The 27082-nt window shown below is 37.1% G+C and overlaps 1 protein-coding gene across 5 annotated transcripts in view; it reads left to right on the forward strand.

Annotated features, from left to right (window-relative positions):
- The window catches only part of ASAP1 (ArfGAP with SH3 domain, ankyrin repeat and PH domain 1), a 178994-nt gene that overhangs the window by 80714 nt on the left and 71198 nt on the right, over positions 1-27082 (forward strand). For 4 of the 5 annotated variants that reach the window (XM_060775871.2, XM_060775877.2, XM_067467283.1 and 1 more), the window contains 7 exons: positions 12859-12931; positions 18082-18227; positions 20781-20855; positions 21189-21238; positions 23715-23844; positions 25558-25643; positions 26723-26798. In XM_060775871.2, the coding sequence (XP_060631854.2) occupies positions 12859-12931; positions 18082-18227; positions 20781-20855; positions 21189-21238; positions 23715-23844; positions 25558-25643; positions 26723-26798 (636 nt within the window). Of the gene's footprint in view, positions 1-12858; positions 12932-18081; positions 18228-20780; positions 20856-21188; positions 21239-23714; positions 23845-25557; positions 25644-26722; positions 26799-27082 lie in introns of those variants that run through there. The other variant, XM_067467285.1, reaches the window with a different exon arrangement.

The raw sequence follows: 27082 nt of genomic DNA on the forward strand, positions 1-27082 counted from the left end.
AACCACTTTTTATATTTTCAACTAATTTTTTAAAAGACAACAAATTGTCACTTGTCATTACTAAAGTAACTGCTTCCTCAAGAAAATAACAATATGTTAGCTTTTTCATAACATATCCAAGTTTTACTTCTGGCCAGACAAATACTGTAAAAATGTGAACATCCTGTTTATGAGACTATAGTACAGGGGTCCTCAAACTATGGCCCAGGGGACGGATATGGCCCTCCAAGGTCATTTACCCGGTCCTTGCTCAGGGTCAACCTAAGTCTGAAATGACTTGAAAGCACACAACAACAACAACAACAACAACAACAACAATCCTATCTCATCAGCCAAAAGCAGGCCCACACTGCCCATTGAAACACTAATAAGTTTATATTTGTTAAATGTAATCTTCATTTTAATTATTATATTGTTTTTAAGTGTTTTTGCACTACAAATAAGATATGTGCAGTGTGCATAGGAATTCATTCATTATTTTTTTTTCAAATTATAATCCGGCCCTCCAACAGTTTGAGGGACTATGACCTGGCCCTCTGTTTAAAAAGTTTGAGGACCCCTGCTATAGTAAAATGAGTGTACACAACAAGAGGAAAAATGAATGTTTCATGAAAGTTTCAGCTCTGAAACACACACACACAATTTATTATTTGTCTCTAATGTTTATCCAGGACAATGATTAGGAGCTTTAGGGATTTAAGCCTTCATTCATATAGACTGGTGTAAACCTGTTGTGTGAACCATAATCATGATGTGATAGGAATCATAAACTTCTTCTTCAGTTACTTCTGTTTTAAGTGTGAATTTCTTTCAGTTTTCCTGTTACTCTAAAACTTGCAAGGTATGTTGTTTAGTCATGATTAGCACTATTTATTTATTTATTTATTTATGTGCCCTATTTGTACCCCAACTTTCTCTGCCCCAAAGGGGACTCAATGTGGCTTACTTATAAGCAATTATTCAATGCCTTAGAACACATACAATTCCAATAAACATTAAAATTAAATGAATACATAGTAAACATTTAAAAACATTACATTCAATATTAAAACCACGCCATCCATAACTGTAGTCCAAGGCCGTTTCATAGTCATTGCACATATTCCATATCTATTATTGCACTGGACTATTCTTCGAAAACTTGATTCCAAAGCCAAGTTTTCACTTTCCTTCTGAAGGCCAGGAGGGAGGGGGATGATCTAATGTCACTTGGGAGTGAGTTCCACTCTGAGAAGGCCCTGTCTCTCCTCCACACCAGTTGTATCTACAAAGAAGTCGGGACTGAAAGCAGGACCTCCCCAGATGATCTTAATCTCAGAGATGGTTCATAGAGGGAGATATGTTTGGACAGGTAAACTGGGCCGGAATTGTTTAGGGCTTTATAGACTAAAGCCAGCACTTTATAATTCTCTGTGTAGCAAACTGGCAACCAGTGGACCTGGCACAACAGGAGGAATGTCCTCTCTCTGTACACTAGTCATTTATATCAATCTAGGGGAGAAATACACTTTAATTGGAAAATTAGAATTTGTTTCGTTTAAAATATTTTGTTTTGTGTGTTAGTCTCCGGCTTGATCTATATATGCTATACCAGGCATGGGCAAGCTTCAGCCCTCCAAGTGTTTTGGACTTCAAGTCCCACAATTCCTAACAGCCTTCCAGAAGGCTATTAGGAATTGTGGGAGTTGAAGTCCAATACACCTGGAGGGCGGAGGTTTGCCCATGCCTGTGCTATACCATAGTGTTGTTCCCTCGCTACTTCGCGGTTTCTCTTTTAGCAGACTTGCTATTTTGTGGGATGTTGAAAATATTAATAAAAATATAAAATATTACGTCCAGTGGAGGCGAGGGACTCCGTAAGTGCGGCGGCCAGAGGTGCAGCGGGGAAGGCCTGCCTCCCTGGTCTGCTGCTGCCTCCCTGGCTCCGGAGGCCAGGGAGGCATGCAGGTGCCCTTGGGATGGGCCAGGAGGCGGGCAGGAAGTGTGGGTAAGAAAATAACACATAAAATAATGTATAAATACTAAAATTAATATTGCGTCCCTACTTTGTGGATTTTCACTCATTGTGAGTGGTCCTGGAACGAAACCCCCACAAAAATTGAGGGTACACTGATCTCTTGTTTCCTGTACTTGAGGAGGAACTGACTGAGAAAGTGGAATTTTAGTCTTGTTTTGTAAAAACCATTTCAATGGTCTTGTGGTTCTTTTAGGACAAGAATATTAATTGTGGAGTAAACTAAATTGTTGGAACCCATTAGGATAGATCAACTGAAATCAATAGAATAGAGTTTTGACTTACCATTCAACAATTGATTGGGGAGGGGGAGTATTTGAAAAATGCTGGAAGTAACAGGAACATCTCTTGCTGTTCTTGGAAGCCTCCACAGATTAAAGCGTATTCCATCAGTGTACACACTTAAATGCAACACTATAAAAATATAAATGTTCTAATTTTAATCCTAATATATACCTAAAGATGTAGGAATACTGCTTTTCATTGAAGTTACTATAGCTGTTTTTGTCGCTTTTGCATTTTGTTTGTTAGCAGATGGTAAATGTTTAATCAAATTGGTTTCTCTGCTGTAAAAATAGTTTGGAGAGATATGCCTAGTATCTTGCAAATGAGCATCTTGTAAAACAACAAAACACCAATTGTTTAAGTCCTTTGCAGAAAACATGGTGTTAGAATTTATACTGGCATTTACATCTAAGAATTGTACTGTGACCTTCATGTTAAAGTATCTCTTGAAAACAAAATTTATTATTACAATAAATAGAAGAATGCTTCTTATGTCTGAAATGGATGACAAAAAAAATAATTTAAAGTTTTAATTCGCAACAAAAATATTGTGTGTTTGTACTCTCCATCCTGACATATCTTACATATGACATATAATTTTGAGTAAAAATCTCTAAAATCAACATCTGTAGAGTGTTCCAGAAGGCATTAGTCGGGGAAGCAACCCAAAGGCCTATGGTAACTTCTAAGGTTTTTGGAAAGACGAGAAAAAAAACTGTCCATGGGACAACTATCACCAGGACATTCCACAATGTTATGTGGGGTCCATGTGGATTTGCAAAAAGACTTAATGTAAGAGACATAACAAATATAAGGAAAAGATTTCTGGTCCGATTGAAAGTTGGAAGAAAATTCTTGTAGCAATACTTCCTTGCAGCATGAAATAAATGTATCATAGGGTTGTGGTAAGTTTTTCAGGCTGTATGGCCATATTCCAGGAGCATTCTTTCCTGACGTTTCATCTGCATCTATAAGTATGAACTATGTATCATACTTATAGATTCCATGGAGGACAAAATTAATGAAGAATTACATCCTGAGAAGACTCACATCTGTAATTGTTGTCAAGGGTGCTCCTGTGAAATACTGATTCAGGACAATGAGTAATTCTGCAGTCAACAAGTGTGAGTTTGTCTTCATTTGCTTAGCATTTGTGCCAATTAAGACATCTTATTATTTGAGGTCCTTCCTTTAATTCATCAAATTGTTGTTTCTTTAATTGTTTGCACTGCTACTGCCCATCTCAATCAATGTCCTGATCAACAGTGAAGTTAATTCAATGCTTTAATGAATTAATTAATTAATTTCAAAATGTTAAAACTTGTTACAATGGATAAAATGGTCCTGTTAGATTCAGTATATGAGTAAATAAATAGGAAAAATAGTATTGGGAGAAATGTATCAAAAGGCTGTTTGACTCAGCAGTTGGGGAATAGCTGGGAAGCAACTGAAGAGTTGAGATGCAAGATGAATTGAAAGAAAAAATGTAAATAAATTTGAGGAAAAAAATCCTGATACAGAATAGAACATGAAAGAGAGGGGAACTGACCTGTTGCTTAGCTGTCAGCTGGCCATGGTCTTTACATTTTTTCAAGTCCATTTGACCTGAAGCATTGGTTTCCCTTCTCATTGGTCTCTTTTGGGTATTAGGTGAGGGTGGTACTCTTCATATATCTTTCTCTATTGATTTTATTTTAAATTCTGTTGTATATTGTTGTGCAATACATGGTGTTGTGTATTTGGAATGAATCCCTTTGTAAGGCTTAAGTGTTTTTACTGTTGTTCACATGGTAGTAGACCACATGTGACCATGTGGGTAATTAATTGACTGAATAATTTCCCTAAATTTCCTGTTTCCTCCTCAGTTGACTTCTTCCTGCTCTCTGCCCTCTTGTTGTGCTTTCCACCCATCATCTTCTTCAGGATTAGATGGCTTAGACTTGATTCTGTGACATTTAGGTTATTGGGTGATGCAGGACTACCATCTTGTTCTCCACCTGTAGACATCTTATGAAATGAATGGTGGGATCATTTTGAGATTTCTAATGAGATACAATGAGTAGGAAAATGACACCTATCTCTTTCCCCTTGGTATAGCAGTGCAGGGCTTGGGAGATTTCCACTTGATTCCGGTGGAATTTAATTCCTTCTTATGGAGCAGATGCATAATTTGTGGGTAGTCCTAATTTCACATTTGTTATTTAAGGCCAAAATAGATAGGAGTTTAAGGAGGTTTTTTTTCCACAAATTGAATCATAGAATTGAAAGGAACCATATGAGCCATTAGTACTTTGGCCACGTAATGAGAAGACAGGAAAGCTTGGAGAAGACAATGATGCTGTGGAAAATGGAAAGAAAAAGGAAGAGGGGCAGATTAAGGTCAAGATGGATGGATGGCATCCTTGAAGTGACTGGATTGACCTTGAAGGAGTTGGGGATGACCACGGCCGACAGGGAGCTCTGGCTTGGGCTGGTACATGAGGTCACGAAGAGTCAGAAGTGACCAAACAAATAAACAGCAACAACAACAATAAACATGGGTTATCTAGTCCAATCCCCTGCCATGCAGGAAAAGACATGTGGCCATCCAGCCTCTGTTTAAAAGCCTCCACTATACTCCAAGGCAGTGAGTTCCATTGTTGAACAGTTCTAACAGTTAGAAGGTTCTTCCTAATGTTCAACTTCTTGACTGTGAGAACTGATAGAATGTGGTCAAAAAAGGACATGATTAAAATAGCCTGATAAATGTGTTCTGCATGAAAGGGTCCTTAGAAATTGCTAAAAGGCATCAGCTGATGCAGAATGGAATGCAAAGCTGAATTTGTACTATCTTTGCTCTGTGGTTTTTATTGGCCTGCCTGTTTACTTCTAAAATGGGCATGGAAGCATTGCTATTGACTTGTGTGTGTATGTGCTTTCATGGTGCCTGTTGACTTACAATGACCACATGGATTTCATAGGATCTTCTGAGAGAAGGAATACTCAGTAGTGGTTTTACCAGTTATTTCCTCTTAATACAGGCTGCAGCGCCTGGTATTCAGTGGTGATCTCCCATCCAAGTACTAACTAGAGCCGAACCAGGACCAGGCAGGATTGGATGACTTTAGGGCAGTGGTTCTCAACCTGGGGTCCCCAGATGTTTTTGACCTTCAACTCCCAGAAATCCTAACAGCTGGTAAACTGGCTGGGATTTCTGGGAGTTGTAGGCCAAAAAAAAAAAAAAAAATCTCTGGACCCCAGGTTGAGAAACACTGCTTTAGGTTATGTACTTATTAGGTCCTCAGATATCTAGGAAATAGTCTCTAGGCAGAAGCTTTCTCAGTTGCAGTCCCTTCCTTGGGATACATAAGGTTTCATTCGTTACAACACATGTTTTCAACTTAGGAAACCACATTTTCTTTAACAGTGTATTCCAAGAATGACTTATGATATATATTAATATGGTGCTGAGTAGAGCTAATTGATGTCTAATGTTTTTATAATAAAGGAGTTGCAGGGTTTCCTGATTTATTGGATGAAGAGCAATGCACAAATACATTATTTATTTATTTTTAAGGTGACAGTTTCTTCTTGTTATTAGCAACACCAGCTGGTTTGTCTTCTACTTCCTTTGTTTTTTGCATTGTTTTGGGCCTGGTTCTGAAAGTATTTAAAGAATAGTTTGAGTTTTTGCGTTGGAGGGGTTTCTTCATGGAAGGAAAAAGGTCATTAAAAAGGCCTGACTAAAACTTGAGGAATCTTTTATGTTGAATAATGCAACGATACCTAGTCCATTTTTTAACATTTACACTACGAAAGCTAGAAAGTAAGTGATATGGAAGAAAACTTCCTTACTTCAACTTCAGTGTATTTTTCCATTTCTGGAAAGCGAACACTTTAAAAAAATATATGCCAAGGAGACCTTTTAGCAGCTTCTGTAATCTTGTATAGAGGACATTTTGATTTTGTTTTCCCTGCCATTTAACCCATTGTTATCTACTCCCAGTGATCTGACCCTCTGGAATTAATGGCAAGATAGGTTTTAAAGGCAATATCCTCGGTTCGAGTGTTTCTCCAGATTCTCCAGATTGGTACTACCTTTTATTCTGAATCCCTCTCCTACCCCCACCATGAGACAAATTAGCAATTATTTTTCCCACCAGATTGAAATAAAAGGGGTTAAATATATTTAGTAGAAGCAAGATTCGTGTTCTTGAATATTTGATTCACAGCTTTTCCCAGTCCTCTTGGCAAAAATGAATCTGGCATTATACGTTGTAAACATTGTGAATTGGTTGTGTGGAGGCATTTGGCTGTGTGAAGAATTTATTTATTTGTTTGTTTGTTTGTTTACTGTATTTATACCCCGCTCTTCTCATCCCGAAGGGGATTCAGAATGGCCTTACAAAAGGCAGCAATTTGATGCCACATAAAATAGACATATAATAAAATAAACATATACATTAAAATTAAAATGCATATAAACATATAAAAAAGCAACAAAAAAAAAACCCTTTTTGTTTCCATACTGAATGTCTTTATTTATGTTTTGCCTGAGGTCTAGAATTTTTTTCAGCAGCATCACATTGACAAAGAACTAAATATAAGTATATGTAAAGTGGAAATATTATTTTACTTTTGAGGCAATAAGTCTGCTTGCTTAAGGAGATAAGTCACCAATACATTTAAATTATGATTATCTAATCTTCAGATATTCTTTGTAAATTGAAAGATTGTATATGTCAGGAGTTGATCAATAAAATATTGTGTTGTATCATTTAAGATACTTGTGGATGTATAGATTGGGAATTTTTTTATATAACAATTCAACTTAAAGATATTCTAAATCATTATGTGGTTTTTTATATATATTTACTGTGCAGTTGTGTATCAATTCGCATGGAGTAAGCTTCACTGAACTTACTGTGCTTTTCTTTTGTTTAGATATGTATATGTTCACATATCTCAAATCTTTACTCTTCCATGTTCTCTTCCAAAGATTAACAGGGTTTTGAGACTTTCTTAAAAATCATTACTCAGAATCAATAAGACTGTTTGGGGTGGGTGGGTGGGTGGGTGGGGGGTTAAATAATTACATAATTCTTATGGTAATGGCATAGAAATATGTTTATAATGTTGATGGCAGACACTGAAGTGCAGGATTATTCTTTCGCAGGCTGTGTTTGAACAAGTTTGGTTGTTTCTCTCCATCTCCTTAGCTGTCTACTTTTAAATTCTAGTATTTGTTGAACACCTTACTTGAGTATAATGTTATTGTGGTATCTTAGAAACTATCTGAGAGAAAGAAGTTGGTGGCTTTTTCCCCACCTCCTCAGGTCCCTAGAGTGAAGTGCATAGGAACAAACCTTTATAGGCAATGATAAATTATGGGTATGGTTATTCTCCCTAAGCGAACTTCAAGTTTGATTTCCCCCCAGTGTTCCTTACTTCTAGAAGGAAACACATCAGGAAGGAGATCCAAAGCCTCTTAATTTTGCTATAGCAAAGAATAAAGAGGGTGGTTGGGGAATAAATTCCATAAATAGGCACACACTGAACAAAGCAAGCATGCAAGTATTGATACTGTATACTATTTTTTTAAAAAGCTTACTTCTACATCAGAGCTACATCACTACTTCAGTGTTCATGTATCTTGAAGGATCTATATTAGACTGATCACATATACATATCTCATAATTTCTTTTTGCCTAATTATTTTTATTAGAATAAGAAACCCAGCACTCGTGTGTGTTGCTTAGCTGATATAATGAACTGTGAAATACAAATTTTCATAAACTTTCTAACATCTGAGGCCATTTCTATATATTACTACCCATTGTGAGGCTTGTTAGCTTTATTTATCCAGACTGGCTTTGCATTATTAATCTTTTGCAAAAAAAAAAATCCACTAAGAATATAGAATCCAAGGCCAAGGAGAAATATCTTTCAAGGGGGGCTAGGACAAGGTAGAACAAACAGATCCTTATAACTCTCTGGTTATGCACAGGTAAATTTCTATTTATGAAATTCTAGTTTAGTCATCTTGCCTATAATGGTAATGAGGTGACATGTTCAGTTTTAATAATGATTGTTTTGAGACAAAGGCAGGAGGAAAGATGTTGCCTAAAGCCAGAATTACTAGATAACCATATGAAGGATAGGAAGAGTAAGTTGAATGTAGTAGGATGCTGGCTATGAATCAGAAAAGAGATGTGATAAATTGACCAAGAAAGCACCCATGGGGCTTAGGTGTTAACTAGCTTTATAATACGTATAGTGTGTCAAGAAACCATAGTATCTATTCAACCCAGTGTCTATATTCCAATTTTGTTGTTTCTTTTTTTAATCTTTCTTTGTAGTTTTTTGTTTGTTTGTTTGTTGTTAAGAACTACTGTTCTGAAGATGGAATGCCTTGAAAGATTGAAGTGTTTTTCAATTTGTTTTCATGTCTTTATATTTGTAATGTTTGATTTGTGTTCAGTTTATCCTCTGCGGTAGAGACTGGCTTGTTTGACCAAGGTAGAATGCTAAAAAAATGTTGTTTTTTTTTTTAAAAAAAATACTTTATTGAATTTGTGGGGGAAGAAAAAAATTAGGGGGGTATGACTGGGTTGCGGGGAAAAATCTATCTGGGGTGAAAATGGTAAAGTGGTTTCCCTACAAATGGAGGTAATAGTGAAGTGGTTGAAGGAAATAGGATAAAAAGGAGAAGGGGAGTAAAAAAAAATGACTTTTTTTTTTAAAAAAAAAGATAGAAATAAAATCTTGTGGACTTCCGAATTTTTTCCTGTCTGGGGTATTAGTCTTTTAAATACTAATTGTAGTTAATCTCTCCGTCTTCTCATATTTACTTCATTTCCTTTTGTTTTCAAAGAAGAAAAAATGCATTTAATAAAGTCATAGGATTCATGGGTTTGCTTTGATAGTCTTTCAAAAGATAAGTCAACCTGTCCATGTTCTTTATATCCATTATTTTTAATTTCCAGTTTTCTTCTGTTGGGTTTTCTTTAGTTTTCCAATTTCTTGCATATACAATTCTTGTTGACAAACAATGACATATTTCACATCAGAGGATAAGCAAGTGAAAAAATCTCTAATATTGTGGATAATGTGATTAGGTCCTTTGATGACATTTCCCGAATAGATGTGTAGGCAGAACTGACATCTAGGTTTGTGGCATGGTCTTGTACCTGTCACCCCTTTCATGTTGTGTGTCCTCCTGTAAAAACATAATTGAGAAAGGGAGACTGTCTGTAGGCAAGTAAAGGCCTGCCACTGAGAGCCTTTGAGAGGATAGCATCATTGTCCAGAATACGTTGTTGTTCATTGATGGTATGTCTGAGTAATCTTGGTTGGATGTATCCTCTAGTGGGATTATGCCATTTCCTGTCTTTAGTCTGTTCTGGAATAAATTAAATAGTTTGTTTTGACTAAATATGGTGCAAATGAAACAACAGCGAGACTTACTTAACCTTCTTTAGTAAAGTGTTCCATAATCTAGAGGCCGCCATTGAGAAAACCGTATTGATGGTGAAGTTTCATGATGATTTCAAATTATCTGGAGTAGCTAAAACAAAACAAAAGGAAAATAGTGAAGAACATTAAGACTAGAGGATAAGACTTAGAGTGACATGTGAATTTTAGTACATCACGCTAGGGCAAAAAAATTCTAACAACTGAAACCATGGGTGAAGATGCCTCTTTTTTGCTTCAGTTATTTTATGTCTAGTAGAAATAAAATGAGAGTGCTAAGTGACTTCACCCCAGACATTAGACACCAGACACTCAACAGATGGTAACATATGTGAATTGTTGTTGATCTGAGCTGGATTAGTTTAGTGACCTAGAGGTGAAAGGCTATCTATCCCATTACTATATTCTGTTAAGACACCAGACACTGGATTTCATTTGTAGAACCAACTAAATTAAAAAATCAGTGAAAGGGGATGGAATTGCTTTTGCTGGAGCATTAGCTGATGTTATCTATTGTATTCTGTTTTGTATGTACTTGTGCTAGTTTTTAGATATTTGCACTTGTGCCCGCTGACACATGGCTAAATTGCAAAATGTTTTTCAATTGTGTATTTTTATTTCACTTGTCTTGTCTTATTAAAAGAAAGTCAAAATGTGTCACCTAATGAAAATTATGTATTGAGCTCATTGTTACTTCTGGAATAAATAACTTGTAACAGCTGAGGAATTAAGCTTTTGTTTTTAACTCCATATGTTGAGTGTCTTTCCTGCAGTCTGCTTGGTTTTAAGCTGGTTATTTTTTTATTATTGAAAATTCAAACAACAACAACAACAATCAGTCCCTTGAATTCCAAACATGATGTTGAGCTCTTGCAAAGCTTGCTTGAAATACTGAGCTTGAAATACTAAAATGTTAGTCTCATGAAAATAAGTCTTACTTTCTTACTAATTTAAAGTAATGCACACTGAGTTAAAAAAAATGGTGGCTGTTGTAAAATAAATTTGCCTGCTTTACTAATTGAACTTTTGCCTCAATCCTACAATGTAGTTCTTTTGAATTGCATTGTTATGCTATTGTGTTGTTGAGGCCTTGGCCTTTGTAAGCCGCATCGAGTCCTTCGGGAAATGCTAGCGGGGTACAAATAAAGTTTAATAATAATAATAATAACCTTATCTAAAAACGAATTATTGGTGGATAACAGAAATAAGCTTTGGGGAGTGATTTTTCTTTTAGGGTTCGTTGCTCTTCCATCATGTAATATTTATATATTTTCTAGAATAAATGGAGCATGTTACAGTGAGTTTTGTATGGTAGTCCCAAAATTGTAGATCTTCCTTTTTAAGAAGCTCACCTCTCCAATTAATTGTTGTACTCAAATGAAATAATATATTCAAAGCAGCGTTTATAGTGATATACCAAAGCATTCGAAATTTCTGTGTTCTATATTTACTTACAACAGTTTTCATTATTATTATTTGATACTTAACAAGATTTAAAAAAAGGTAGTCCCCTGACATTAAGTCCAGTCATGTCTCACTCTGGGGTGTGGTGCTCATCTCCATTTCTAAGCCGAAGAGCCAGCGTTGTCCGTAGACACCTCCAAGGTCATGTGGCCAGCATGACTGCATGAAGTGCTGTTACCTTCCTGCCAGAGCGGTACCTATTGATCTACTCACATTTGCATGTTTTCGAACTGCTAGGTTGGCAGAAGCTAGGGCTGACAGCGGAAGCTCACGCCGCTCCCTGGAATCGAACCTGCGACCTTTTGGTCAACAAGCTCAGCAGCTCAGTGCTTTAACCCACTGCGCCACCGGGGGCCCCATTTAACAAGAGTAGTACATAGGAAACAAGATCACTATGCTGGCTTTTGTATTTGATCACACGTCAGACACTTCCCAAGTGTGTAGGACTGTGTGATGTATTGGCGAATAATGTGTGCAGATCCGAATAGGATGGCCTTTTGCAGCTGACAGATGGTAATTTTGTCAGTGCCGATTGTTTTTAAGTACAGGTCAAGGTCTTTAGGCACAGCACCCAGTGTGCCGATCAACATTGGGATCACATTTATTGGCTTGTGCCAAAGTTTTTGCAGTTCTGTCTTTAAATCCTCATATCCTGTAAGCTTACCCTGTTGCTTCTTGTGCATTCTGCTATCACCTGGGATTGCAATATCGACGATCCATACTTGCCCCCCCCCCCCCCCCCCATGATCATGAGGTCAGGAGTATTGTGCTCCAAAACTCTGTCAGTCTGAATTTGGAAGTCCCAGGGTAGTTTGACATTTTCATTTTCCATAACTTTTTCATTATTATTATTATTATTATATTTATACCCCACTTTATCTCTCATGCAGGGGACTTAATATACATGCTTTATCCTGCAATAAAGTGGAAATTATAAGCATACTGGCTAGAGAGTAAACTGTGTTGAATGGAATAGGGTTTACTTCCAATAAATCAAGATAGGATTTCACTAAGATTCTTTTAAAACAAATAATTGTTTGTATTGCTTGTTAGGCTCCTTGTAGAAGGCAAGATCCAATTGTGTATTTTCATACCCATTGTGAGTAACATCATAATCTTTCCATTGCAATGCTGTCTCCTTTCTCATACCCTGAAGGATGTTTTTAAAGATGTGTCAGGGACTGCAGGAGGGGTAAACTGTCAATTCTTCCGGAATAGTAAGATCCAGCAGAAGTACAACATTGGATCCTGGCTGTATATTTACATTTTAGTAAATGAAATCAGAGATGTTCTCTGTCCTTAAAGCCAAGCATGAGCTCCACAGACAGACAGATAGATACTGAAAAATAAAACATAGACTGTCAGAACACAATTAGCGCAATGTCATCTAGGTCTACTACAACAATTTCTCAATATGATTTTAAACATAGAAACGTTCCGGTTCAGAGTTGGAAGGTTTCTAAGTCTGACCACAGACTTCCCCAGGATTATAACAAGGGCTCTACTATGTTGGTAGCTCCTGAAATTACTGAGCATTTGTTTATAAGACACTCCTGTTTTGCATTCAGCTGTACTATTGAAAATAGATGGAACACTGTCCTTGACACTGTGTCTCTTTCTCTCCCCCCCCCCCCTTTTTTTAGGCACTAGATCAGGACAGAACTTCATTACAGAAAGTGAAAAAAGCTGTAAAAGCAATATATAATTCTGCACAAGGTAAGCTTCTTTTACAACACAGTGTTATTCAACAGTATTTGCAAAATGAATTGTGCTACTGACTACATTTCAATGTTTAAGAAAGGTTTTGTTGGAGAATCCATTTGATCTGTTTGTCCTAACTAATTTTATTCTTTATTCTTGCTGTGCAGGTTTATAGCTACTATATTTTTCTCATGTGTCATAGCTGTAATTGTATTTAATTTTGTAAATAATAATTCATGGGGGAAATGCGAATTTTGTGACATGTTTGGAATGTGGAATTTTTGTATATACACTGAGCAACGGAACAAAAGTCATATGTATAGTAAAGAATGTTTAAGTACTTTAAAAACAGTGCTGCACAGCACAGGCTATGATCTTCTGGGACTGCAACTCCTAGAAACCTGAGACATCTTGTCCAATTGTCAGGAATTCTGAGAGCTGGAGTCCAAAACACCTGGAGGGCCATAGGCTGTGCACCACTATTCTAATATCTGCATCTTTTGTTTTCCTGACTTAATTTCCCATAATCCCTCACCAGGGGCCATATTTTGTGGTGTTTTTGAAATCCAAAGCAGCTGGTGAACCAAAAGCTGAGGACCCCTGATTTAAATAGAGCAAAATTGTCGTGGATGGCTTTAGCATGAGTACATGGGCTTGGCACTCATTCCACTCAACCATTCATCCTTTTGTATATATAGCCTAAAGGCAACATTCCATAGTAAGAAGCAGCCTTTTCTGAAGCAGCAGGTTTTATCAGAGACTAAAAGCCAAACACTCATTTCGCTAGCAGTCTGAGAATACCATTAGAAAACACACTGTGTAAAGACTGTATTGTTATAAATCATGACTGTAGACAATAAACTTCTCTTCATATATTCACCATCTTATTTTTGTTGTTGCTATCTCATATACTGGTGAGTTTACAACAGGGATGGCAAAAACATGGCCAGGAAGCTTTGCATTTACCATGTAGACATTTTTTCAACCCCCAAGGACCCCCACTTTTGCAGAATATTTTCGTGCTTCCAAATGGCCAATAGCATGGGGCAGTTATGCTTTATCTCATTCCAGACTTTTCCCATTTTTAAAAATGTTCACTCCTGGACCTAAAACAACTGGATGGAAGGGTGAAAATTGTCTTTTTAAACAAAACAGTCTGGAAGACTGTGAAGTCAATGTGGAGTTAATGCAGCCCTCTGAGGTCTGGTGGTCGGTGTGCATGGTCCCAGTCATCTATAATTTGCTCATACCTGCATTGATCCATGCTATAGAAAATATTTCCGTGCGGCTGAATTGTTTTGGTGAAATGTCAGTTTCCTTGGAATATTTGTATTCCCAATATTTGAAAATGTGGAAGGCATCTTAAATACCTGTTTTTTATGTTACTATCAAAATAATTTAAGAATTTAACTAGCCAATATATTATGTTTATTGGAAGCACAAGAAGTTTTTCATTCTTAGCCAGTAGAAGGAATTTTAAAGTACCCCTTCTAACAACATCCTGGATATTTCAATGCAGTAACAATATGGATTGTGCATGCTTGTGGACTTCCAGATATTGCTGAACTTGTGGTCTTGTCATCCCTCACGGTGGATTATATTGGCTAAGGCTAACTAGTTTGGAGTCCAAGAATGTCTGGAATGTTCCCCAGCTTGGTTAGAAAGCCTTAAAATGACCAAATTGCTATTTCCCATGAATGTTTTTTTTAGTTTATGTATACAAGTGGGCATAGTCCATTACATAATATAGTTTGCATATAAGCATAATTACATAATGTAGATTGCAGATAGTCAAGTAAAGTTTAGTATCTAATACTTTGAGCAAGTGAAGACTCAGAATAAATTTGGAAGTCTGTCAAGGGATTGAGGAAAAAGAATGTATTCTTCCATCCAATACATACAGTAGCTATGTCAACATTTATAAAGATAGACAACTGGCTGGTGTTATGTCAGTATGCTAATGAAAGTAATGGTGAAGATTCCTAGTTGATTAGATCAGAAGTAATACCAGATTTTAGTTAAAAACCATGTTAAGCCAAAGCAAATGTGTCATCAAACTTAATGGCTCTGCGGAGGTGTTTAAATTCAACTTATTAACTTTAATTTCTTGTCTGTCCATCACATCCGAAACAAGCAAACTTGCCTGTGCTTTTGTTGAACAAGCAAGATGGAGAAATCCAATATTGGTTCTTGGTTTGACATCATAAATAATGGACCAATGCCTTAGGTAGTTCAGCTGTCATAGAAAAGCAGAATGACTGATTTATTATTTCTCAGGCCTATTCAGTTCAGAGCAAGCAGGAAATTCTGCCAAACAAAATAAGAACTCAATGCAAAAAAAATGTATGAAAAGGAGAGAAACTGGTGCTGAAGCAATTGATGCAGCTGTCTTGTTGATTGCTGGTTCAGTACTGCTTTTTCTTCATTCTCGTCTTCATTTTACTCAGCTGATAAGAGAGCTGAAAAGCTGTCACCTTCTGGTTCTTCAGAATGTCTCAGTAGTGTTGTCACTTAAAATACAGTGCTGTGCAATGCTATGAGTTTTTTTATTGGAAGTCCTATTTATTTATCTCTACCAGCCCCACTCAACATTGACTATGCTAGACAGGGATGATGCAGTGCAAAGAAGGCCTTGAGTGATCTTACGAATGCTGTAAATTGTAATACGTATCAGCTCTGAGTATAGACAGTGTTCAGTAAGGATGGAATTGTAGTTCCACAATCTGAAAAGGGCCATATATTTCCCATTTTGATGAGTTGTAAATTTAATTCTGACCATGTTGCCATCATAGAGTTTCTAACAACGATGTCTCAGCGTGACCTGGAGCCTCCTGCGCATTAGTGTTTGGTTTTGGAAAAGGAAATCTGATTATCACACTGAGTATTTGCCCACTTAATCTTTCAAGCAAATGCAGCTATGTTTTAAGGCTTTCCATGTCAAAAAGGAGTCAATTTTTAAAACCAAAATCAACCTCTAATTTATCAAAAGTTTCAATATGCAAAATAAGGCAAAACTAATGAAACATGTGATGGTTTTATTGCTCAAGGCTTGCTGATAGACTGCAAATGTAAGGTAACACTTATACAGTTAAGACCCTATTTAAAATGGTGCATGTAGCTGTACCCTTTAGCTGCTGGTCGTTCTACATTCCCCATCTGTTAATTGCTCCCTGAAGGCAGAGGAGCCCTAAAAATGTAGCTGTGTATTTCCCAAGGAAGTATATTTAGCCTCTTTTCTGTTGTCCTTCTACTTATAAGCAAAGGAACTTTTGTTCAGGCAGATCTTTAGCAATTAAATTAATCTGAATGAATGTCTTCGTTTTTAAACATGTTAATGTTTGTATTAAGGCAGTGCTTTTAAATGTTTTAATGGGTGTTTGAAAATTAAAGTGTAATTTGGTACTTATAATTAGCAGTGTTTTATTGAGATGTTTTACTATGTTGTGACCTGCTTTGCCTGCCTTCCCCGAAAGGAAGTTGGGGCGCCTATAATAGAATATATTGCATCATCTATCAATTGTATTATAGTCAAGCAGTATAGATATAGTTCATATCTCCTTATATCTTTTCTCTGATATCTAGGGACAACTGTTATTATGGTAATTCACATATTTATGGAGCTAAATAAAACCATTGTAGTAACAGTGATAATCTGATATCAGAGAAAAGATAAAAGGATATATGAAGTATAAACTATACTGCCTGACTGTAATATGACACATGATGCTGTTTAGTTTCTCCTTATTGGGATTGTCTTTACCTGTTTTTTTGGTTGCACTTTCCAGTCTCATGTGTTTTTTTTAAACTTACAAACAAATTTAACTTAAGAAAAAACCTACAGAACCATAACTTGGGAAGTACCTATCCTTCTATTGTTAGTCATCTGTCACTTACTACAAATACCAAATCTTAGCCACTTTTTATAATGGATTTGGCCAAAGAGGGGTTTGACATTGTGGCATCAAAATGTGGTGGTTTGATGCTTCTTTGTAAATCTTAACACTACTCACACTAAACCAGTACATTATTACAAGAGATTCCTGTGATACTGTTTCAGCTTTTTCACTAAGGACTCTATCCCATGGTGGGGTGGGAAGTGTCATATTACCATGGTGTTATGTCCCGTAGCATTATAAAGGACATCCTTCTGTTTCTCTTTCCTCTTTACACATGTTTTACTAAAATTATCAGTTTTCAGATTTATCCCACAAGCCAGTGTAGTCCCTGCCCACTTCATTTTTTAAAAGGAAAAAAAAAAACCTTGGGGAAACAAAGCTTACTGGATACTTGACCTTCCCCTTGGATAACACTACTCTAGAGTAGACTCAAACAGCTATTCTTAAATATGACATCACTTGAAGAGAAACCTGACTTTCCCCTTCTGACCCCACTACTGTAGAGTAAACCCAAGCAGCTGATGTTTTGCCTTTTACACCAGAATCCACTTGTAGGGAAATCTGATTTTCCCCTTGGTTCCAACAAATCTACAGTAGACCCAAGCAGCTGATCTTATACCAGACATCACTTGATGGGAAATGTGACTTTTAAATATTACCATTCCAGGCTCATGAAGCAGGATTTTGGAGAGAAATGTAATTCTTGCTAGCAGACTGCCCATAGGAATGCCTCTTACATAACACCACTGCAGCAATTTAACTTGGGCAAATTTGAAAGCTCCTATCCCATATATGTTTTGGTTGTTTACTCCAGCTATAACCCAGTTCCGGAGTCCAGAAGAAGATCTATGACCATCTTCTCCTCCCTCCCTTTTTTGGACTGTTAGGTGTTTGACATAGCAGACAGGAAGTTCCCCTGCCTTGTTAGAAGGGCTCATTCCCTCAACGGTTTCAAAGTGTTTAGAAAGGGGAGAGCAGTGTGGAATAAAGTCCAGAGTTTTTATTGCTAAGCCATTCTTCAAGTCCTTGTTTTGAAATTAACTTATTAAGCTCCAGTTACCATTTCAAGACCAAAGGGCTGCTTGGAAAATATCTTGCTTGTTAACAGTGCAACAATCTTACTTCAGACAATACAGAATTGCAGTGCTTAAAAAAATAAAAAGAAAAACCTGAATCAACATATGCTCTTCTGGAACAAATGTATTTTGTCAATATTCGTGTAATGTATCATTCCTGAAAGTAAACACAATTGTGTACTTTTCCTTTCAGAACATGTCCAAAATGAAGAAAACTATGCACAAGTACTAGATAAGTTTGGAAGTAATTTCTTAAGTAGAGATAATCCAGATCTTGGCACTGCTTTTGTAAAATTTTCCACATTGACGAAAGAATTGTCAACACTGCTGAAAAATCTGGTAAGGATTTTTTTAATTTTCTGCTTCATCAAAACATTCACATTTTAAACCAGGATTGTTTTCGTAATAATTTATTATGCAAATGCTGATTTATATAAGTGGCCTCAACTCAAAAACAGTTCTGATTTTATAGAATCAGTGTTAGATTTTAGATGCCATATCATATTTCTTGGACACTGGCATTATATGTGTAGTCACAAGATGACAACAAAGAGAACTGAATCTGATTTGAATAGGTAAAAAAATTCTAGATGAAACTTAATCTATACAGGTATGATAATACATACTGTGGCAACCATTCTAATGGTGTGGTAGTCTCTCTTGTATCCCTAAATTCTTTTTAAAAATCAATTTCCTGAAACCTTTAGACCTGTAGTTCTCAACCTGTAGGTCCCCAGATGTTTTGGCCTTCAACTCCCAGAAACCGACTGGGATTTCTGGGAGTTGTAGCCCAAAACACCTGGGGACCCACAGGTTGAGAACCACTGCTTTAGACACCCAGACATCTGTTGCTCAAGAAAGTACATGTGTAAAGCTACAAAATATTTTTCTGCAGTGGTTAAATGTAGAAGAGCTATTCTGGAAATGTAGACATTCTGGTACTCTTTATTTTCATTGGCAGTCAATCAGTTAATATGTAATGCCAACCACTTTTTATGCTCTTACCTTGCCTCCTATCCTCTCATCCTTCTCTTTCTTCTCCTTATCAGTTCTCCTATATGAAACTGAATTAGAAACCACAATTTGCTGAGACATAAATTGTTGAAGAGAACATTTATCTCCTTTTCTGTTAAACAACATACAGATCACAGATAGGCAATACCTTCATTAGGCTAACAAGAAGGCATTACACTAGCTTTCAAAACTCACTGGCTGCTTCTTCAGGCAGAGGTGGCTACAAAAATCACAGGGAGGAAATGAAAGTGACAGCCTTCAGATCTGTATCTTTTGTTTCTGGATGTTACAGCATGTATATTTTTGTGGAGTTAGAAGACAAAACCCTGCCTTCCCCTGCCCCAAGAGAGGTTGAGGAGCAATAAAAGACAAACACCATAAATTTTGGTTGTTCCTTACTAATATAAAGTCTCTTTCCTTGAGATACGTTTTGACCCTGTCCAATGAAGTTACCCATCATATTTTGGCAGAGTCCACTGATCTTCCCAGAAAGATTCCATTTTGCCAGTTCTGGAAATTTATTTTGGTGTGACAAGCATTGAAGTCAGCTTAGATCATTCGTTCTTAAAAATCAAGTCTCTGTGTAGAATGACAAACAGCCTTCTCTCTTTAAATTAGGATTTCTTTCCTTATAGCAAAATTAAATACCTTTAAATCGTAAAGGTGCATGAGTAGCTGTGTTGATAATTTACCAGTAGACAGAACTGAAAATTAACTTTGGTGATTCGTTTATTAAGTTAACTCGAGGCTGCACAAAATATTAAGTTTCCTTTTGAAGGTCACTGTCAGATATGGTTTACAAAGAATCGTGCAAACTTGAAATGGGTTGGAGTCATTGAGGGAACATTTTGATACATGCAATGGCAATCTTATGGGAAGGGAAAAGAAGGCTGTTTCCTTTGTGGATAATATGGAGGATCTGCTGGTCCAAGCATTATGGAAATGATGACATGTTCTTCCAAATATGTGTGAACATAATTTGTTGGAGATATTACTTATGGAATATTTTGTGCTGTTTAAGAGACATGCATTTCTAAGTAGGGAAAGATGAATAGGAAGAATGGCTGACATGATTACAATCAGGAAATAGGAGGCCAGCTTATATTCAAAGCATCTATTGAATTAATTTCTGTAAATAGACCGGAAAATAGCAGGTGATTTTATAACACATTGTATTAGATGTATTGGGAAGAGCAGAACTTGACTTGTACACTGTACCTTCACATCCATCTGTTCTTTGAAAATGCTATTTTAAACGTGTAGAAGTTGTATCAGCGAATGGGTGCCACAATGTAGAAACATCTGAAACAAGAGTAATAGTTTTTTGATACATACAGACTTCTAAACAGTCAGGCGTTCCTCTTTTCCTTATGACATCCTATTTCTTTCTTTGTGTTTATTATTGTGCTGGCTTCAAAGTACCTCAATAAAAATAAGAGTGATTTTTTTCTATTTTAAAAGGTCCAGTATATTTCAGGTTGTACACTTCGGCTTTTAGAGGATCATCCTTAACTCTGTTATTGGGGAGTAAATTGTTCCCTTTCCACCCAAAGAAAAGCATTTTCTCTCCTGAAAAGTTGACAAAAGAAAATACCTTTCCTAAAAGCGTTGATGTTTAAAAAAAGCTTTCAACTATTATATGGAGTAAAAATAACATTCTGAAGCCTACTTGTAAAAGCATTTCGCTTTTTCATGCGCTGAGGCAATTTTGTGGTAGTGGTGCTATTTTGTTTTGGAGAAAAACTCAATCTTATGCAAACTGATAATTTAGTGAGGATAGTTTACATTTCTTATGTTAATAAACATAAATTGAAGCATGGCAAGAATAGTTTTTCTAGCATCCTTTCAATACTGAATAGCACTGCTTATTGTTCTTAGCTCCAAGGATTGAACCACAATGTTATCTTCACGTTGGATTGCCTTTTGAAGGGAGATTTAAAAGAAGTCAAAGGGGTAAGTGTTTGGATATGATAACTACAGCATTCTAGGAATGGTTTCTTGGGTTTTGCTGCTTTCTTGTCAGATTTCTTGTGATGACACTGTCAAGTCTGCATGAATCTCTGTAGAATAGCTGTTGTAGAGTAATTGTAATTGCATGCTTTTACTTCATGTTCTTTAAAGATGTATGTGCCTTAAGATCCATGGGAAAGAAATGCTTTAAAAAAGGAAAGCTTTTCTTTTTTTTCTTCAAAAAAGGCATTTATAATCTTGGAATGATATCTTAAGTATACATTTTGACATACCAGTGTCATAAACATATTTTAAGTGCATTTTCTCTTTCCTAAGGATCTTAAAAAGCCTTTTGACAAAGCCTGGAAGGATTATGAGACCAAATTGTAAGTATGTTCATTTTCCTGGGTAAACCTTTGTATCACATTGAAAGTGAATGACTTGCTGTCTTTTCCACCTTTGAGCTTTATTGGGGATGCCAGTCACTTATTTAGGTCTTGAAAGATGGTTCCTAATTATTTACCATGCAAATGATGGGTGTACTGTATACATCAGCCATGTATATGAAATTATTTCTGTAGAAAAACAGTTTGCCTCCTGTGGTTTGTTTCCCATTGAGTAAATGTGTGTATGGCATGATCATTACACATACTATTATGGAAAATATTAACATATAGAAAATTACCTTGATAGACTCGGCACACTCATCAGTTGACTGGTTAAATATGTAGCTCTTTGACAGTGATAACTTCATTTGAGAATGCCGCTGGCATAACTTTTCCAACTATCTGTGGAATTATACACCACCTTGCTTTTCTGCATGTTCTCATTGCTATGCTGACCGATGGGCTTGGGAACTAGATAGAAACAGAAGGGGTGCTTCTTAGGGCTATGGGTGAGCTCCTAGCCAGCTTTGTTCTCCAGTTCCTTTCCCACTGGAGTGAAAAAATGCCAAGCTATTTACATTATTGAAGCAGTAGATCGCTTGGTTCTTCTTGGAGTCCCCTTCTTGGGGAGAGGGGCTTTCCCCGGCCTGGTGCATCAAAAAGGCTTTCCTGTTCCTAGAATAGATGAAAATATGGTTCTTACAATTAATTGTACTGGGTCAGTTACGAGGATAGCTTGCCCTCTATCCCTACAAACCTTACAGGGCAAATGTAGCAAAACGACATAGCTTCTACCATGTGGCTACCTTATATAACTGCAGGCGTCTCCAAATGACTTTTAATGGCATCCAAAATTATTTGACAGGTTAATCGAGGGTGAGGAAAGGACCTCTGAATGGCATTTTTGACTCCTTCAGGAATACAGTGTTAAGAAAACTTCTCTTGAAATAATGACTGTGTTTTTTGTAAACAGTACAATTTTGAACAGTTTTTATATTTAGTGTCTGCTCTCTCTAACACAGTGTTGTTGAGTTCTTGTCAACGTCTTGACCGAGTTTTTTTTAGCATACAAAATGGAGTGACACAAATGGCAATGGTGCCTTGTTTACACCATATGGGTTCACATAGTCTTTGTTGTGTTGTAGCTTTGCCCATAGTGTATTTACTCATTATGTTTTTAAATATATACATGAGATTGTTTGTAGCTCCAGGTCATCATCTGAGCAAAACACTAGTACCCTTGGAGATCCAAGAAAACAGGATATTAAGGCTCATCTTATCAAGGAAATACAAACAATTGGGGAGGACTGTTAAGCATGTTTATTTGAATTTACATTTACACAAAATTACATGCAGAAATTAAAGTTGGGTTCATGACCTCAAAGATTTTTTTTTTTTACAAATGTACATGAAGCTAGAACTGCTTTCAAAATACACTCCTTTTGGAAACAGTGAATTCCTGATATATGCTATTTGTGAAATGCCCTGGAAGCATCAGTACTCTTCTTATATCTAATATTTTGCTCTCACTGTTGTTATAATATCATTTAATGGAACCATTTGGGGCTTTGTTCACTGAGTTTTAGCTAATGATATACCTTATTTATATTCTGCTTTATCTCCCTGGAGGGACTCAGAATGGATTACAATACACATGTAAGGCAACCATTCAATGCCTTTTTACACAATGACATACAATACAATACACATACAAGGAAAAGGCCTTCACCTATTCATCTCTGGTGTCTGGAGGCGATGCTCAACTCCGGACATGGGGAGGTTCTCTTGTTCCATTTTTCTATGCCGAGGAGACTGTTGTCCATAGATACCTCCAATTGTGTTTTGCCGACATGTCTGCATGTGATGCTCTCTTACCTTCCCGCTGAGGTGGTACTTATTGATCTACTTGCATTGCATGCTTTCAAACTGCTATATTGACAGAAGCTAGGGCTGACAGTCAGTAGCTTAGTCCAACTTGCTGCTTCAAACTGCTAACCCTCCGGTCAGCAGCTTTTCCTGGAGCTAGCGGTTTAACCCACTGTGCCACCTCAGCCCCAGGTACTGTGGACACAGGCAATATCAAAAAGCTGTCTACCTTCTTTCATCAAAGGCTATCTCTAATATATGAGAAGAGTGATATTTCTAAATAGTAGGAGACAAGACATATATATATATATATATATATATATATATATATATATATATATTTGTGACTTAGGCATAGGTATACTGAATCATTCTTGGCACAGCCATATTTGATTTCTTAAACACCCAAGTTGTTCCAATCATCACCAGAACAATTTCCAAAAAAAATCTGTAATGGGGACATCTCATTGTTTGTTTTGTACTGAAATTTGTAAAATATTTATAAGAACCTGGGTTGTTTTTAAGGAAACAGAAATTAATTTAGCTCCATGTTGGATGTGATTTTCTAGAGTTTCCCATGTTTCCTCAATATATGTTTTTGCAATTACAGCACAAAAATCGAAAAGGAAAAAAGGGAACATGCAAAACAGCATGGAATGATACGGACAGAAATCACTGGAGCTGAGATAGCTGAAGAAATGGAAAAAGAAAGACGGCTATTTCAACTCCAGATGTGTGAAGTAAGTATCAGCTGTAACTCTTAAAAATGCCTATGGGATGTATTCATACAACCCGTAAATGTAGCTAGAGCTAATGAAAGTGGAATTCAAACAAGAATGAAACTGCTAGTGTTCCTGTGTTAAGACATAAAGAAACCTGAACCTTTCAGTGGAGGATTGTTGCATCATAGACCTTTCTGTAGAGCAGTGAAATGTTGGCTTCACTACTCAAGCAATCTTACCCTACATTTGGTGAAGTCAGTAAGTTGTCTCAGTGGAGCAGGGTGAGTCTGGGAGTCACTCTGGACTGTGCCCTGACCTACAAGAAGCACTGCCTGAATATCAAGCTAAAAGTGGGCACTAGAAATAATATCATATGAAAGCTGACTGGCACAACCTGGGGATCACAACCAGACACAGTGAAGACATCTGCCCTTGCCCTATGCTACTCTGCTGCTGAGTATGCATGCCCAGTGTGGAACACATCTCATCACGCTAAAACAATAGATGTGACTCTTAATGATACATGCCGTATTATCACGGGGTGTCTGCGCCCTTCACCCCTGGAGAAATTACACTGTTTAGCCAGTATTGCACCACCTGACATCCACTGGGAAGTAGCAACCAATAGTGAAAGGACCAAGGCAGTGACATCTCCAGCTCATCCCTTGTTTGGATATCAGCCAGCACGTCAACTACTTAAATCAAGATAAAGTTTTCTAAGATCTACAGAGACACTCGCTGGAACACCTCAGCAAGTGAGAGTCCAAAAGTGGCAGGCTCAAACCCAGAACCCCAATCAATGGCTGATACCAAATGAGGGACTCTCCCCACTGGGCACACAGAAAACTGGGCGACTTGGAAGGCTCTGAACAGACTGCGCTCTGGTACCATGAGATGCAGAGCCAACCTTAAGAAATGGGGCTACAAAGTGGCATCCACGACATGTGAGTGTGGAGAAGAGAAACTACAGACCACCTGTTGCAATGCAACCTGAGCCCTGCCACATGCACAATGGAGGACCTTCTTGCAGCAACACCAGAGGCACTCCAAGTGGCCAGATACTGGTCAAACGAAATTTAATCAACTACCAAGCTTGCAAACTTTGTGTTCTGTTTGTTTGTTTGCAACTGTTTGGTCTGCCCCTGACACGATAAATAAGGATGAGCATTTTCAGTTTTAAAGCAGCTATGAGCCATAATTAATACAAACAAATTTGCAGTGAGTTTTGGACTTGTAAAGGAACTATAACTGCAAGCACACCTGACGTTTGTGGCTTCGTATACATACCCAGCTGTTCAGCTTTAAATCCAAATGTGCCAAGGGTTTATTCAGTGCAGCACTTCACTATAATGCCTGATCTCAATGCAATTAAGTATATTCTCTACTATTTTTTTAAAAAAAAACTAATTAGATGTATCAGAAGGGATTACTGATTGAACTGAGGTTGCAGGAAAACAACAGCTGAAAAAATGTTTACAAAGTTCGTCACAGTGGTTGACTTAATTGCTTTTAAATAAATTTAAGCTTACTGTTTCATATTAATTTATTCTGTATACGCATAGATTTTAATCACAGTATTTGCTGAGTGTTTTTAGATGTCAGCTACAAAGCAACCTCCAAGATAATAGCTGAGTTTGTTTAAAACAGATTAGAAACGGAACCTGCATTTGAACAACGCTGAGATGGCACAATGTATAATTATCCTACTGAGTTTGGTTTTCCTCTCTACAGTATCTCATTAAGGTTAATGAAATTAAGACAAAGAAAGGTGTGGATCTTCTACAGAATCTTATAAAGTATTATCATGCACAATGCAAGTAAGTACAATCCTTCAGCTATTTTCTTTGGTGCATCAGTTTAAATCTGAGCACCCTTTATATTGATAGCATCATCTGCTTTTAGAGTAAATGTGCAAGATTCTAACATGTTGTGCTTCAGGAATGGGCAAAATGGGCTCTGTGCAGCTTCCAAGATCCTTCCATTTTTTATTAAACAAACTCCCCTTACACTCTCTAGAACAGGTATGGGCAAACTTCAGCCCACCAGGTAATTTGGTCTACAACTCCCACAAGTCCTAACAACCTACCAGCTTTTAGGAATTGTGGGAGTTGTAGTCCAAAACACCTAGAGGGACGAAGTTTGACAATGCCTCCTCTAGAAGCTGTATTGAGGAGACTCACCAGAATTTGGTACCTGTATCCTGTTTTAGGGTTCTGGAATAGCAAAAATCAAAGCCAGGGATAATTACTAAATGTTATGCTTGCAGTAAAGACAAAAATGTAAAGGGAGAAAGCCTTTACTACTATCTGCCTTCCATTTCTTCTCCTCCTGTTCTCGTGTCATATGTTTTAAACTTTACTCCTCTGTGTCTAAGCTTCTGGAAGACATTCTGTATTGAATATTCTAGGTCTCTGTTTCTGTGCCATGGACTCTACTAGGCCAAAGATCCAATTAGTTGCTGCTGGAGCACATAGTGGCCAATTTTTTAAAGTACAAATCATTAAAATAAATCAGAATAATGGTTGGAAAATTATTGTATATACTCAAGTATAAGCCTAGTTTTTCAACTCATTTTATAGGCTGAACCACCCCCCCCCCCCCTTATACTCTGGTGAGGTTACTGGCGGGAAGGTGTGGGGCTGAAAGAAGGGCTTCTTTCAGCCCCACGCCTTCCTGCCAGGATCCTCACCTCCCTGCACAGCAGCCCAGCTCTCCTTTTTCTCTCTCGCGGAGCACATGCCTTCCTCTCCTCCTTACTTGGTGCCAATCTTTCCCACTTTTCAAATGACATGTAGTTGTTTATTGAAATGCAAGTTCAGAAAATGTGAGCAAAGTGTTTCCATTAAGAAATCAAAGAACAATGTTGATTTTAAAACTGTAATATTTTTTGTTTCAGTTTCTTCCAAGATGGCTTGAAGACAGCTGATAAATTGAAACAGTACATTGAAAAATTGGCTGCTGATTTATATAATGTAAGTTATTCATAAAATGAGAATATTATGTTTTGGTAACTTTTCTCTCTTCTTTGGAGTATCAGTGCTTCACAGAAACGAGTGTTTGTGCCTATGCAGAGATCCTTCCAGATTATTCTAGGACTGAATTACTTAGCAGACAAACCATACATGTCCTTAACCTCCAAGCTACTGTGCCATTGGTTTCTCTCTATCCACTCTCAATTCTGTCATTATGCCCCAGAACTGAGTAGCTTTTGTCTTCTATTTCACTGTCTTTTGTTTGTCTCAGTTTCTCATATTTC

This window comes from Anolis sagrei, chromosome 4, assembly GCF_037176765.1.
Source record: "Anolis sagrei isolate rAnoSag1 chromosome 4, rAnoSag1.mat, whole genome shotgun sequence".
Classification (NCBI taxonomy): domain Eukaryota; kingdom Metazoa; phylum Chordata; class Lepidosauria; order Squamata; family Dactyloidae; genus Anolis; species Anolis sagrei.